Below are 14907 nucleotides of genomic sequence, written 5' to 3' on the forward strand. Positions count from 1 at the left end.
TTGAGGGCTATAGCTAGGGTTCTTTTTATCGCTCCGTCATTGTAAATTACTGGTTACGACACTAAACTACTCCACACTATGAAAAAAAAAACCCCTTTCTAACTGTTATTCATGTTGCGTATATGCATGTGTGTATGTATGTGCGTGCATCTCCATATATATTGGATTTCCACTCTTAGGTGGGTGATGTAGCCACAAACTCAACATTTGTAACCATTGTAAAACATGTATCACGTTTCTTTTTCTGTTTCCGTGTACATGTCATGTATGCATGTTTCTTTGTTAGTTTGGTAAATTTATTTGAAAAAATTATGCACATACACATGATTCAAGTAAGAATATGCATGCGGTCCAATATTCTAGTGAATAGGGTGTTGGATTTCCACCAATGTGCTTAAGGTTCAAAACTCTATCTTCCGTAAATTATTGTAATAGTTTTGAACCATTCTCTTTAATAATTATTTTTTTTTTAATTGTAAGGATATCATAACTTCACCACTTTCGTTCCATTCAACTCGAAATAGATCAAATTGTAGAAAAAAATTAGATGAACCAAACCAGAAATTCGGTTTGATCCGTCAGTTTGCTTGCCTATGTTACGAGAAAATATTTAAACACGTCTATTTGTTTCAAGGGTCCTAGGTAGGTAACTGCTCAAGACATTATCCTACCACCTTCTGTGGAAATTGTTGATAGTACATAGTATATAGCTAACCTAATAGAACCAATTAATTTGTGTATTGAATTACAAATTGAGAGGAATCGTGGATATCGTATAAAACGCCAAATAACTTTCATGATGGAAGTTATAGAGATGTTGTATTCATATGTTGTATTCATGCCTGTTCGAAATGCAAATCATAGTATTAATCTGAATATTCTCACAAAAAATGAGATCATGTGTTTTAAACGTTGTACGTATATGAAAATGATCGATGCTCACATATATAATGAAGCCCGTTGCTTGGTGTACATGCATGTAGGAAAATCTAACTGATTAGATTGCACTACCCAAATCTTTGTCCTCTAGAACTGCATAACGCGCACCGGAAACTATATTATTTATGTTTTGCTTTGTGAAAGTAGAGAACAAGGAGCATCTCACTTCGCTTGGCAATGCTATCATGTGTGTCATGCCAGCTGTAAAGAGTCAGAGAGATTCAATAAGTCAATAATAATACTAAGAACATAAATCACGATACCCTAATAGCAGTCTAGAAGATGAAGAAAGAGAGGGAACTAGGGTCCTTGGTGAACTGAATGCGGAGGGGCACTTTCTGTGTGACTTGATCATCGAGTCCCCATCCCCACCTCTCTCTCTCTCTCTCTCTCTCTCTCTCTCTCTCTCTCTCTCTCTCTCTCTCTCTCTCTCTCTCTCTCTCTCCATGTAACGCCACATATCTCAGTCACGTTGTCCTCAACTGCAGAGATTTAGATGCCCTGGGCTATTCCATCTCTCTATGATTGTTAGTCCCTTTCAGTCTTCTGTTAGCCAAAGAAGCTCACATCATCCTTCAACCCCACTCAATTGAGTGCAATCATGGCCATCCATAACTATCTCACTTAACCTTAATCAAGGATTAGCATAATCTAATTGTCAACCTAATCCAGAACATTCTGCATGCATGTTTCCATCAAGTAAAGCATACTTATATTTATGTAATCTCCAGCTGAAGCTCTACTGGGTAACTCAATTGAGTGCAATCATGTATCTCACTTAACTTTAATCTGTGATTAATTAGCATAATCTTATTGTCAATCTAATTCAAAACATTCTTCATGCATGTTTCCATCAATTAAAGTATATATATTCACGTCATCTCCAACTTAAGCTCTGTTTTGGTTTCCAAACTCAGGTTCATTCCTAGGTTTCAATAATTAGCGCCGATAAATGAAAGATAAAAAATAAAATAATTATCAAACTGCCTCTTAACTATTAAATAATAAAACTAATCAACTAGGCCTTTTAAGATTTCCAGAATACGGGAATTTTAACGAAAAGTTTCCGATACTGTTCACTTTAACGAAAAATCACATTTTTACACTAAAAAATCAATCCTGGTACTATTCACTTTACTCTTTATTTTGTCCATATCGTTAAAACTCAAAATTTTCAAGATCTTTTCATTAGTTTTCCTCACAAATAATGTCACACATTTAATTACAGATTATAAGTGGACCAATAGAAATATACTAGTTGTGTCTTGGTGGTTGTCCTGAGTCCACTTTATTCATGGTGCCGATGGATGATATGAAGATGATAAATCATTTTCCATTCTTTCAAGTACAAAAGCAAACAATGGGTATCTTTCTCTCACTTTCACAGCACCAACAATGATTATATACAATATATATATGACTTACAGCAACTCCCAGCTGTTCATGTAGTCCAATATTTTATTGGATGAGTTGTGTTATCCACATATCTCTTTTTATTTTTAACACACATTTTATTAATTTATGTCATTTGATATTATTCAATCCATCCGTTCCGATAGCTAAGATGTAAGAAGTAAAAAATGATGTATAGATATCACATCCCTTAGTGAATATGGTGTTGGATTTTTATTCATACATTTTGGTTCAAACTCTTCACTCCCTTAAACTATTGTAAATGATACTTTCAAAACCTCCTTCCTCCCCTTAACTATAATAATTTTAAAAAATAAATATGTATATATATGAGTTAGAATTCAGGTACACACGTTTCTACCACACATTTTGTAGTCCCCATTCCGTAACTTTTTTCAAGGATATGAACTCTATATTTCAATTCATCATTCACAGATCATCTATGCAAAAAATTAGACAAAACCAAAATCAATAGGACATTCAATCCATGCAAAAAATTAGACAAATCCAAAATCAATAGGACATTCATTTTTAGTCAAGAAAATAAATGAATATGGTTTTACAAAAGAAACACTAAATTTAATCCAACGGTCACATGTTTTCTAATTTGGAAGTTTTTTGGTAGACATGATCTATGAGGTAAAACATAAAAGATAAACAGTTGGATTGTTGAAATACATTATGAAGTGAGCCTCACAAAAATGTGTGTAATCCTAATCCTATATATACTTCCATGTTTTAATTTTTCGTTTTCTTCCCTTGTATTTTTTTTTTTCCCTTCAGTTTGCAAGACGCAACGAAACATAAAAAGAATGCATGTCTAATTAACAATGGAAAATCAGGAAACTAACCGTTTTACTAACACACTAAAACCTTAGCCTTCTCAAGGCCGCTCGAGCAATCCCTCTCAACCAAGGGCAGCCTCAGAAATCTTTAGTGAGATGGGCAACCTAATTTTTTTCACTAGGGATTTGGGGTTATTGGACTAATATATGCAAGTTTAGTAGCCTGGTTTTTGGTTTGAGTGGGCGACAAAGTTTAATCTAAGTGACTAAAACTTTATCCATGAGTGCTATCTCAAGGCCGCTCAAGCAATGCTACAACTTCCCTCGAATAGTAGTTTTAAAGTCTAAGGGCTTGTTGGAAGTGTTTTTAAGACGACTGAAAACGTTTTTAGAGAAAATGTATCTAGATTTTAAAAGAACTTAAAGTGCTTCTTGCTGCAGCACCAGCTATGTGAGCACTTTAAGGACTTTTCAAGATTCACTTGTATTTTTATTAAATATTGATTTAAAAAATATTTCACAAAAAAACGCTCTCAACCATTATAAATTCAAATTCCAAATGAACCCTCCCTTTATCATGTCTAACTATTAACTACTTTTCAAAACTTCCCTCAAGTATCTCATGTCCTTGTGATGGACGAAGGGGCATCTTCCATTTTTTGATTGCAGGTTTGAATATTACAGGCACTTTTGGGTACTATATTGTGGACGGCTTTTTGCTACATTGATGATGTACAAAAGTTGGGTGTGTGGGGGGGTGCCTGGGGGCCAAGAATATTTTGTCTTTGAAAGACATGGGATAGACTCAATTTACAGAAAAGGGATATCTTTCTTTATTCTTCTCCCTTTTACTTTCGTTATTGGATGTGTGCACAAAAGCTTTCCTGCTCAAAAATTGTGACTAGTAGTGCCTTCACGTGATGCCTTGCAGTTTTTCTATGTTTGGGAGAAAAAATTCCAAGTTCGATTCATTTGACCAACTCCTGTCACACTATGAAAAATCTAGTTTTGGATGAGAAACTTTTCAATGTGCAAAAATCACTATCCTGCGCTAAGTATCATATATAATATAAGTCGGAATTTTTTTTTAAATATTCAATCATTTGTATTATGACATTTAATATACAGGACAATATTCTAAGCACACTAAAAAGTTTTGTTCTGGACACTTTCTTTCCCGTTGGATTTTATGGCATCTTCTTTCCCACATTTTAATCACCCTACAGTACTACGAACGCATTAACTTAATGAAAGAAATAGTTTCGTTTATGTTGATTGGTTGTGCACAAAACACAAGAAGCCTTGCAATCTAGAGATCGACCAAGCCTTCAAAAAATAAAAATAGAATAAATAAAGAAATAAAACTCACCGTTTAGTTCAGTTCGGAATGTTTTTTGACATCAAGAGACTTTGGTTAGGAATTCCAAACTTTCAGTAAAATGAAGTAAAATTATAACTATAGAAATAATTGTATGAGTTTTCTTAAGTTCGTATTTTATAGACACAGATACTGTTGGGAGCGTGGCTCCTTCTAATTGCTCCGAGCAAGTTGCAAGTTATGTCCTAGCGTAGATTGATTCACCTAATTTCTCGCGACAGTAATTCTATAAATTATTTGACATCTTATATTTTTAACATAATATTTTATAAAAATGACATAAAATTAATTTTAAATTATGAAATCATAAATAATTTGTGAAGTGTCTCACTTTAAAAGAGTAAACTGTCGATTTGCCCCCTGAACTATCACCCAACTTTCGATTTGCCCCCTGAACTTTTTAATTGGAAAATTAAGGACTTAAACTAATTTTTTTGGCCGATTTGCCCCTTGCTGTTAATTTTTCATTCATTCCATCCAAATTTCTGTTAAATGGAAGCATATGCACAACATGTGTGGGTAGTTCGGTCATTTCATTCTTTAAAATAATTGAAAACCTTAGATTTCTAAAATATAAACCTATGCAAATATGTGTGATTCTATAGCTTTTCTGTCTGAAGGTCTAGTGAAATGACGCTTTTGTCCACAAATGAGAGTTACGTGGTTTGCACATGATAAGAGTTAACGTTAATTTGGATGAAATTTATGAAAAACTAACGGTAGGGGGGAAATCGGCCAAAAAAATTAGTTTAAGTCCTTAATTTTCCAATTAAAAAGTTCAGGGGGCAAATCGAAAGTTGGGTGATAGTTCAGGGGGCAAATCGACAGTTTACTCCACTTTAAAATAATCTTTTTAGCATTTCTTTTTTTTTATTTTATCAACACTATCATAATTTTCTCTTGAAAGAAAAACCACCGTATTGTGACACATGTATTTGGGAATGTGGATTCCATTTTATAATCAATGTGACAACAAATCATTTAAATGATAAGACAATTCATCACTCCAAGAAATACTGAAATTTAGATTTTTGGACATCAATAATTTTAAAAAAAATTCAGTATGTTCGGATCACGGTGATTAGTCATTATACAAGAAAAGAGACATTTGAAATATATAAAATTTCTCTCAACTTGTATCATAACATATCACATAAAACCTCATGTTTCGGACACTAAAAAAAATTTCCAACAATTCACAGGGAACCTAAATAACCTACATAATCATTTCAGCAAAACCAAATAACTGAGCCTTAGTTAATGTTTCTGCTATTTTAAGACAAATAGTCAATCTATCCAATGCAATAACCCATCATCTCTCACATAAAATACAACATCAAACATTCCAAACAATATCAAATTACATTGACCCCCCCCCCCCCGGGCCATGCATTCTCTGTTCCTATACCAACCTTTCACATAAAATAATCAATTTAATAATATACTAAAGTTGTGTTGTGGGAGAAGATCATATGCATGCTTTAGAGTATGCATTACTAAGATACTGTGGATACTTTACAAATTAACAAATGCTTCACATTTATATATAAATATATATATTTGTGTACAAACAACGGATTTTGTATCGATAATGTGGATATTTTCTTTGATACGTTGTTATCATATGCTTTCTACTTATGTTATCAATGTTTTATCAAAAAATATATATATATATATATATCTTATATCAACAATCTATCCTTTAATAAAGATATATCCTATCTAAAGAAGAAATATTTGTATGTAACAAAAATATTAAATATATCAAATGGGAGGTGTGGAAAGGATGGGAAGAGCAGAGATTCCCACTTCTTAAAATGGGAGAAAGGGATGGGGCAATTTATCTTTGACCATGAGGACTCTCACTCACTCTATCTTATTGTGCCATCCTTTGCTTCCGTATCACCTCTTCTCCCCCAAATATCAATTTTTGGAAGAGAGCTATTCAAAAATTGAACAAAACAACTACATATTGTATAGACCATAAACGATAACTACCACCTATAAAATCCAAAGCTAATTCAATTGTTACCCCAAAACACACTTCTTTTGCTTGCATCACCACCATCAGACTTTGTCTCCAAAATTATTAATTTACTCGTAACTTCATGCATTATAAGATCCCAAAAATAACTACAATAACAGAACTCATTTATGAATTATAACACCTCTCTCTCTCTCATGGAGGACATTACATAGATGGGGGGTTGGCTTGGTGACAAGAATCCACAGAGAAAATTATATAGATGGCAATGTGTGTCACTATCATATGTTTGGCTGAGCAATGAAGGTGACAAATGTTTGGTTATATGCTGTAAGTAAGTAAATTACACGACATTTACTGCACGGTGTTAATGAGACGACGGTTTCTAGTAAAAAGAAAAGGACGGTCAAAGGGACAGTGTAATGTTTCTGTCAATTTTCCTTGGTGTCAGGGTGGGGAAATAAAACCACTGATAGCTCCTTTTGGTCATCATTTTCTTCACACAATACACAGTGAGAGAGATACAGAGAGAGAGAGAGAGAGAGAGAGAGAGAGAGAGCCCAAAGCCTCAAACACTTGAACGTTGCATTGCACTTGTTCATTTAATCTAATTCTCTAACTAACTGGGGCTGTTCTGATCGAGCTACAAAGGAAAGTACACTGTACTGTTGCAATGCAATATTTCAGTGTTATGTAGCGATTTTAATTTTATAATTTAATTAACATTGTTTACTAGAGTTTAAAAACTATAAAATTCTCAACTTGAAATGTTGAAAGCTGTAATTAAACTGAAAATCCGAAAATTGTTACCGTCAACATTTTTATGTAACATGGTTTGTCTCAACAACAGGCCAGTACTCTTCTTAAACTGGTTGCAACTTTTCCACCTTGTCTGTAAAGCTTAGTAATGGCCGGCCCTCTACTTAATTGGAAAAGTGCCATTATGAAGTAGCAGAAGGTAAGACTGTTACAAGCTGCAACTCTGTACGTGTATTATGGACTAAGGTTTCTCGAACCCAAATAGCTCTTGCACCCACACTGTTTTGACTGTGCAATATCTATACCGGGCTCTAGCAGCAATATATATGAATAGCAACTAGCTACAAGCTAGCATGCATGTCTCAACACCATACGAAACCAAGTCACAAATTTATGTTTGTGGCAAAACTTGCTTCTAGTGAGTGTGCGAGTATCGTATCGGAAAATTGAAAGACTATGCATGTGCATATCAAGAATTTGATCACTTCCCAACTGTTGATTAATTGTAGAATCTCAACTTTTTTAATAGTAAAAAAAGGTTATCTCACTATTGAGCTCAACGACCTATGTGCTTTCACACCGCCTGATACATATATGTGTTGTTCATGTGTTTGATTTAAATGACTGCACACTCGAGGGCGTTGTTAAAAGTGTAAATCCCATATCGAAGGTAACGTTAATAGTAGGGATGATTAGGGTTTTGTTCTTTAAAGGATGAGGGTAATTAAGAGCACTTCCAACGTGCCCCAATTTTCTTGGGGATTGGCTGTTAAATTATCCAATGCCCTGGCAATTGGCTCTAGCCCATTCAAATAGCTTGGGCTCCATGTGAGCTCAGGCTCTCCACCGGGCATAAATCCAGGGATATGACACAAGGCTAACGTTATGGTGAAGTCAGTCACTAATAAAAACTATAAAATACTAGTATAAATTAATTAAAAATACAATAAATTATAGAAAATTAATTAGAAATACAATAAATTGTTTTATAATGAAAATAAAATTATTTTCTATTATTTTATAAAATAAAAATACTAATATTTTATTATGAATTGCCTTGACCATTCAATTTAAAGGTGAAGATGAACTTGAGCAATTACTGTTCACTAGAGACAATTATTGTTCATTATAGGGGATTGGTTGCCTCTAACCCAGGGGAACCTAGCAACACTTAGAGCAAGTCCACCGGGGCTTGCTTTGCCCAGGACCCAGCACAAAAAACAAACTGGCCCTCAGTCAATTTGCTCCAGCCCACAAAGTTGCCTGGCACCCAGCCCATGCCAGGCAACAGACCAGCCCAATTTTGACAGACCCAAGAGCCGGCCTATTTGGCTGGCGCGTGCACGACACTTGCGCCCAGGGCGAGTAGCCGACAAGCTTGCAGAGGGCTGTCATCCCACTTGTGCTCCGGAGTGACGCAGCATGCTCATAGCCGTTGGATTTCCAACGGCTAGTTTTTCTAGACCATTGGATTTCCAACGGTAAAAAAAATTTAAATTTGACTTTTAAAATGGACCGTTCGATCATAGATCAACGGTCCACGTTAATTAACTAAATTAAAATTTATTAAAAAATACAGAAAAATTATTAAAAAATACAGAAAATTAAAAAAAAATTTCTATAAATACCTAACCCTCATCTTCCACCTTACACCACATTTCAATATTTTCTACACTTTCTACCAAAGCTTTCATATACTTTTTGTGTGAAAAAAATACCAAAAAGCTTGTGGTTGAAGAATAAAGAGTATTTGATGAGTTTATGTAATTTCATTTTAGTGTGTTTTTTTTTATAGTTTATTTGATGAGTTTATGTAATTTTATTTTAGTGTGTTTTTTTTTTTTTTTTGAGTTTATTTGATGAGTATGTAATTTTATTTTAGTGTGTATTTTTTTTTTAAGTTTATTTGAAATTTTATCCGAAATTGGTTAAAAATCTTATCCGAAATAAACTAAAAAAAAAAAAACACACCAAATAAATGCGCTGGGTGCTAGCGCATTTTTTTAGGGGTGGAGATGTTTTGGCCTATTACTGTTCACTCCAGTCTATCACTGTTCACTTGAGTGGATAAATGCACTGGGTACTGGCGCAAAATCCTTAGGGTTGGACTTGCTCTTAAAGTGCTCTGAGAAAGCTTCATTCATCGTGGGATTGCAAATGATCGAGTGGTAGGTAATACGTAGTCAATAAGTGTGTCAGAAGTCAGATCAATGATAATGCATAGGGGGTTGTAGGAACTACTAAATACTACTACTCATGATGTAGTCTGATGAGAATAATAAGGTTTGGTCGTTTCTCTGATAATTCATCATAATTGGAACGAAGTAATAAGCAATACTACTCATGAGATGGGATAGTAGTTTTTGAATCAAGGGATTTAAATCAAGACTGTTGGGAACCGGGAAGACATACAAGGTGGGGCCTCAGGGAAGCGTTTTGGTAAAAGCAATCAAAGAAAAATTTATTTCACTACTTCAGTCTTCCACACAACTGAGAGAGAGAGAGAGAGAGAGAGAGAGAGAGAGAGATTATATTATAAAAAGGGTGATAGGATGTGGGGGTTTTGCTTCTCTTGAGGATAGGTAAAGAATATTGGAAGAGGAGAGAAAAAGGTAATTAAGGAAAACATTTGAGAGAAATATGGAAGAACATCTGAACCCCTTAGCTGTGACTCATCTGCTTCAACACACCCTGAGAAGCTTGTGCATTCATGAAAACTCTCAGTGGATTTATGCAGTCTTCTGGAGGATCCTTCCTAGAAACTATCCACCACCCAAGTAAGCAGAGGCAAAAATTGAAAAGTTTCCAAAATAATTACAGAAAAAAAAGGTTTTTTTTTTTTAATTAGTACATCTTTTCTTCGAGTACAGTTCCCACAAAGTTACTCTATTGAAATTAATATTTTCATTAATAATTTTGGTTTTATAACAGATGGGAAGGTCATGGAGCTTATGATAGGTCAAGAGGAAACAGAAGGAACTGGTATATATATTAATTTAATCAATGTTTTAGTTAGTTTAATCCAGTTTTCATAGTATAAAATAGATTCATAGCTAGGTTGTGTATGCATCCAATTATATATATAATACTTGTGCGTGAATAACTATATCTGTGTGTGTGTGTGTGTGTACATGCAGGATATTGGTTTGGGAAGATGGATTCTGCAACTTTGGTGCCTCCTCAGCAGCTCATGAGATCAACTCCAGTTCTGATCAGTGCCCTGCAGGACCTTCATCAATGTATGGCAACTCATGTGATCAATTTCAACAAAACAATGGCTTGCAACCTGAGCTTTTCTTCAAGATGTCCCATGAGATCTACAACTACGGAGAAGGGTAATTAACCTAGTTATGATGAAACATATGTATCAAGATTGATTAATTAGTTAATTAATTACCAAATTGGACTACTTTTAACTTTGTTTTTCTCTTAGTGTACTTGATCACTGAGCTCTAAAACCACTAATTAATCTGGAAGAACATTTATATGTAGTTACTGATTTTTGTTATGTAGGTATGTAGTTATTATTGTTGTTATGTAGGTTGATAGGGAAAGTGGCGGTAGATCATAGTCATAAGTGGATACACAACGAACCAAATGATCAAGAAATCAACTTCTTATCAACATGGCACAACTCAGCAGACACGGTATATACACTAACCTTATTGGTGTAGTTACTACTGATCTATCAATGCTTCTATATACACTTAAGTTTGTTATTTCATGCTGCATAAACTAATTACAGGCACAATTATTATGTATGTACACCCTCGACCCTCGTTTTATTTCAATAATATATTGTCTAAAATTTTACTTTTTTTGCCTCAGCACCCTAGAACATGGGAAGCCCAGTTCCAGTCTGGCATAAAGGTACTTAATTAAGCATTATTAAACCCCAGACCACAAAAATTCCAACAAAAAAAAAATCAGAAAATTTGGTTCTAATTTGATGATTTTCTTTTGTTAAATATATCTTGCAGACCATAGCCCTGATAGCAGTTAGAGAAGGTGTTATTCAGTTAGGAGCTGTTCACAAGGTGAGACTAGACTCTCTCTCTTTCTCTCTCTCTCTCTCTCTCTCTCTCTCTCTCAAGAACAATTGAATGTTCGTTTTTGATAGGGAACGATATTCCCTCTCTCAAAAACTAAAGTAATTGTACATCAGAGATGACGGCAAAATATACTTATGAATGTTTGTCTTTTGATTCGAAACAACATCGGACAAACTTTAACTATACATCTTTGATGGCTGCAAGATACTAATGAATGTTTGTAAATCTTGCAGGTGATTGAAGACTTGAGCTATGTAGTTCTACTAAGAAAGAAGTTCGGCTACATCGAAAGCATCCCCGGAGTGCTTCTCCCACACCCATCATCTCCACCCTTCCCCTTCAAGCCTGATCCTCATCATCATCATGGCTATACATATGGTCTCACCCCAGATCACCATCATCATGCATGGCATCTCCAAGCAGGGACAAACCCTCTTGCACCACCTCCAACTCATGACTTCATGTATGATCATCACCAATATCTCAACCCTAATCAAGTGGTTCCTTTGAAAAACATAACCCCCTCCATGAGCAGCCTTGAAGCCCTCCTCTCTAAGCTTCCGTCGGTCGTGCCGACGAATCACGATCATCATCCTCAGCCGCATGATCAATCCCAGTTTTTATTATCTCATGGTCATGGACCTGTGGATTTTATGGCAATGACGGACCAGAAAGTGGCCAAGGAGGAAACTAGTGACAATGATGATCATGTTCGTAACGAAGAATATAGGCCGTCCGATGATCAAAACAACGTCGGTGAAACCAGCACTTCTGTGTCTGCTTATGCCCATCAACAGCAACAGTATTTTCATCACCACTAATTATTAATTAAGCGATAACCAGTAGTTTTTAATTAATTTCATTTGGTCGTCGGCTTCATCATATATAGAATGAAGATTGATTATTTCTAACATTGTATAATTAGCGAGCTCTCTTATATATAATCCTATATTAAAACTCAAAATTTTCAAACTCTTTTCATTAATTTTCCTTATAAATAACACTTTTTTAATTACTTCGTTTGTGGTCGAGTCAAAGGCTTGCAGAAAATAGGACAACTGCAAACGGCAAGAGGATGCATATTTATGATGAAAACAAAATTGGACAGTATAGCTGAGATAACTGTTTTGACTTATTTCAATAAATAAAACAACAAAAGTTTCAATAAATAAAACAACAAAAGCAGTCATAGTATTACTAAATGAGAAATGTTAAGAGCACTCTTTTAAAGTGAGTCTCCAGTGACTGATTAGACAAATGGCAACGAAGCATTTTAGAGATTGTCCCCTTGCTTCATTTCATACGGAAAATGATCATCCCGTGATCGTAATCATTCATCGTACATCTTACGGTCAGAAATTATTTTAAAATTTAAAATTAAATATAAATAGTACCTGATGAAAACTGACCGTACGATATATAATAAACGATCATAATTACAGAATTCCTAATATCTCCGAAAAAAAAATCTAGCGATGATCGTTTTCCATTTCACACTACTCTTATAGGCATGCAAGGAACACGTGCTGTCGAGACAGTCAGCAACTACCTATCCCACCGTCCACGTGCCACCTGAAATGAAAATTAGAACCTTGCACAGAGCTTTTCCGTTTACAGGTCTACTAATTTAAAAAGAAGGGATATGTAGTAAGATTGGGCGTCACGGGATTGGCCCTTTTGGAATTGGATGATATGTTTCTCCCAAACGGAGGATTTGGAAATGGAAAGGGCAGCGGCGCGGACATCAAGCTATGCAATGCCGTGTGTTTTGACCTTTCACCACTTTTTCCTTTTCCTTTTTTCCGCTGTTTGGGAAAGTGGATTGGCTGTGTTGAACTGAATCCAGTCCAGTCCTGTCCGATCCCGATTCTATATAAAGGCTTAAAGTGTTGCGCCACTTAAGTGGGACTCTGTATGCTGGCTCATTTTGGTTTGAGGCAATGAGTCGTTTTTAGGTTTGTGTCATATTCGTGTCAAGTTACGGATTGATGAACATGTAAAGTGGTATTACGTAATAACTTAAGTGGTATTACGTTATAATATTGAGTAAATTACGGGGGGGTGTATTCAATTGGGATTTTAAGGGATTTTAATTCTTTTAATGAATCTAGGGGTATTCAATCAGGATTTTAAGTGATTCTCTGAAATTCTAGGTGTATTCAATTAGAATTTTAAAATAGTTTATTAAAATCCTTAGAAATCCAGGTGTATTCAATTAAGATTTTAAAGAAGTTTATAACATTCTAGGTGTATTCAATTAGAAATTGATTTTAAAGAATTTGAGAAAGTTGAGGAATTAGAGGGAATTTGAGAGATTTCGTAGTGCATTTTAAGTATCCACAAATCTCACCTCATCCCATGAGATTTCGAGGGAATTGAATCAAAATTTTATATGGAATCTCTACAAATCAATTAAACTCCATAAAAATCCATGGATTTATAAATCCATTAAAATCTCTCACATTCTCAATTGAATACACCCCCCTACATTTTATACTCTCAAATTTAGATGCACTTACTTCTTCATAATTAAAACTGTTAATTTGACCGTTAAGTGATGACGTGACAATTTATTTGAGTGTACTTGCAACTTTATAATTAAACTGTTAATTTGACTGTTAAATGATAGTATGACAACTGGGGTCCTATATTTTTGCTGATGTGATAGTTTGTGCATACCATGTAAATAAAAAAGAGAAATTTTATTTGGACCCAATAAACCTATTTCTACACCCATTAATTTTTTGTTAAATTTTATATTCCAATGATGCCCTAAAGAAAAGATGGGTGTAGAAAGATATTATCAACTGGGGAATCGGTGGGTAAAAATGGCCTTGAGAGCCACAATTGGTGGCCGGGTGGGTTGCCGGAAATTGGAAAAGGGATTGCCGGAGGGTGGAGAAGAACAACAAAAATATAGTGGAGGGCGGTTATGGTCTTTGACGACATCAGGAGAATGTGTCACCAGAGCTGGGTTGGGTTCATCGAATAAATATAGGGGCTGTGATGTTGAAATCGACCACTCTCTCTCTCTCAAATTTTGGTTTCTCATCAATTCTATCTTCACCCAAATTCAAATGACTACGAGCTTTGTCATCCTTGAAAGCATATATAGCTTTTTAACTTGTCCACATATGGAACTTCATCCTTATTTAATTTTAGGATTTGCAAGACTGCACCGGTCTTTTGAGCTACAATTTGCTGGGTTTTTATAATTAGTTCATTGAGGTTTAAGGAGATAATAGTCAGACCAAAATCCAACCCCATGTAATTGGGCACGAAGAATTGAAAAACGACGAGATAAAGAGCAGATCGGTGGCGATAGTTTCTGGAATAACGACCAGAATCAAGTCTGGTTGCTGCCAGGGTAGGTGGTTAGGTGGGTTTACGTGTTTGTGTAATTTTTTTCAAGCATGTAAATTTTGTGTTTGAGGGTAAAATGATAAGTTTGCGGAACAAAATTTATAAGTTGGATGTGAAAAGAGGATTAATGGGTTTAAATAAAATTTCCCAATAAAAAAAAAATATATATATATATAACAAAGAATTAATTATTTAAATAAGCCAAAATGAGAGGCCACCCATAACCCCGTTCAA

General features: G+C 34.9%; 1 protein-coding gene across 2 annotated transcripts; it reads left to right on the forward strand.

Moving 5' to 3' along the window:
• Positions 1–9602: 9602 nt before the first annotated feature.
• LOC126606500 (protein RICE SALT SENSITIVE 3-like) lies at positions 9603–12282 on the forward strand. 2 transcript variants are annotated; one of them, XM_050273888.1, is made up of 7 exons: positions 9603–10087; positions 10190–10240; positions 10396–10593; positions 10800–10905; positions 11087–11128; positions 11239–11295; positions 11544–12282. In XM_050273888.1, exons 1-7 carry the CDS (start codon positions 9969–9971, stop codon positions 12129–12131), a joined length of 1161 nt encoding a protein of 386 aa, XP_050129845.1. In that variant the 5' UTR covers positions 9603–9968; the 3' UTR covers positions 12132–12282. The 2 variants fall into 2 exon arrangements, with proteins under 2 accessions (XP_050129845.1, XP_050129844.1); XM_050273887.1 differs by having other exon boundaries at positions 9610–10035.
• The last annotated feature ends 2625 nt before the right edge of the window (positions 12283–14907 follow it).

The sequence above is a fragment of the Malus sylvestris genome, chromosome 16 (genome assembly GCF_916048215.2).
Source record: "Malus sylvestris chromosome 16, drMalSylv7.2, whole genome shotgun sequence".
Lineage (NCBI taxonomy): Eukaryota > Viridiplantae > Streptophyta > Magnoliopsida > Rosales > Rosaceae > Malus > Malus sylvestris.